At 42.8% G+C, this 1,050-nt stretch overlaps 1 protein-coding gene across 1 annotated transcript; it reads right to left on the reverse strand.

Annotated features, from left to right (window-relative positions):
* Positions 1-32: 32 nt before the first annotated feature.
* Positions 33-979, reverse strand: LOC109954146 (protein TASOR-like; the record flags this gene model as incomplete). The annotated part of the gene is made up of 3 exons (XM_020589549.1): positions 33-224; positions 319-478; positions 753-979. Coding segments are annotated over 3 exons (566 nt in total), but the record flags the coding sequence as incomplete, so codon positions are not given.
* Between the last annotated feature and the right edge of the window lie 71 nt (positions 980-1,050).

Raw genomic sequence — 1,050 nt, forward strand, 5'->3', positions numbered from 1 at the left:
TAACCTTTAAGAGAAAGCAGACATGTGCCCTGTCAGGATATTTCTTCACAGATGTGTAAAGATCATTTCGATGTGATTACTGCTGCTTTGGTTGCACTCGTGCTGAGATAATGACCTCCCCAGCTCTTTAAGCTTCTTCTGGGACTTGCAGTGCACCTTCCACTGCCAGGGGTGTTCAGGGGTGCTTTGCTCCTCCAAGAACTTCAGCAGCTCTTGCAAACGATCTAGACAAAACAAGCAATATGAGCTCTGAAGAACAATTCACCTGATGTTCCCATGAACCTACACAAAGTGTCTGCCAACAAAAGTAAACCTTACCCTGTGTGATAAGGTCAGGGTTGAGGACAAACTCATCAGACACCATGAAGCCTCCACACACAAACAGCTCATTGTAAGTGTGGTTTTTGACATCGTCCAGAGTGTCCACTCCAGCAAAGCTCACTGAAGGTAACTTCTTCAAAGACACTAGAGCTGGGATCTGCAGGGCAAAAAGGAGATCTTCTTTTACTTTTTGTATTAAAGCTTTGGTCATATCAGTAAATAAATGAACAGATTTTCAACTAATTTATATCCCATCACAAGATGCAAATAACCTTGTTAATTAAAACGGTTCAACTCAGCAAGCAGATAATAACACTGGAGTAGATTATTTGTTTGCTCACTACCTGGCTCAGATGGTGTCAATTAATCTGAATTACAGACTGATGGTGAGATTTGACTGTGATGAAGAGGGGGACAGGAAGTGACTGTACCTTGTGCACGTGTGCAGCAATGTCCTCGTTCTGAATGATGATGAGGAGCTTATCTAAACTGCCACTGTTTTCCAGAAATGTCTGTGGGCTGCACTCAGTGTTGCCCAGACTTTTCAAGTACTCCTTTGTGACACAGAGGACAGAGACAACTTTTAGAAACAGGCAGATGAACGTGGCCTCCTCTCTTACCCATACAAGTACAAACTGACTTACAAATACAAAACAAGCTGAACAACGAGATATGGAACACACAAGGACAAAGAGGAGCTAGCTTAGCTTTTCACATTCCCACCAATGA

The sequence above is a fragment of the Monopterus albus genome, unplaced genomic scaffold (assembly GCF_001952655.1).
Source record: "Monopterus albus unplaced genomic scaffold, M_albus_1.0 scaffold3726.1, whole genome shotgun sequence".
Taxonomy (NCBI): domain Eukaryota; kingdom Metazoa; phylum Chordata; class Actinopteri; order Synbranchiformes; family Synbranchidae; genus Monopterus; species Monopterus albus.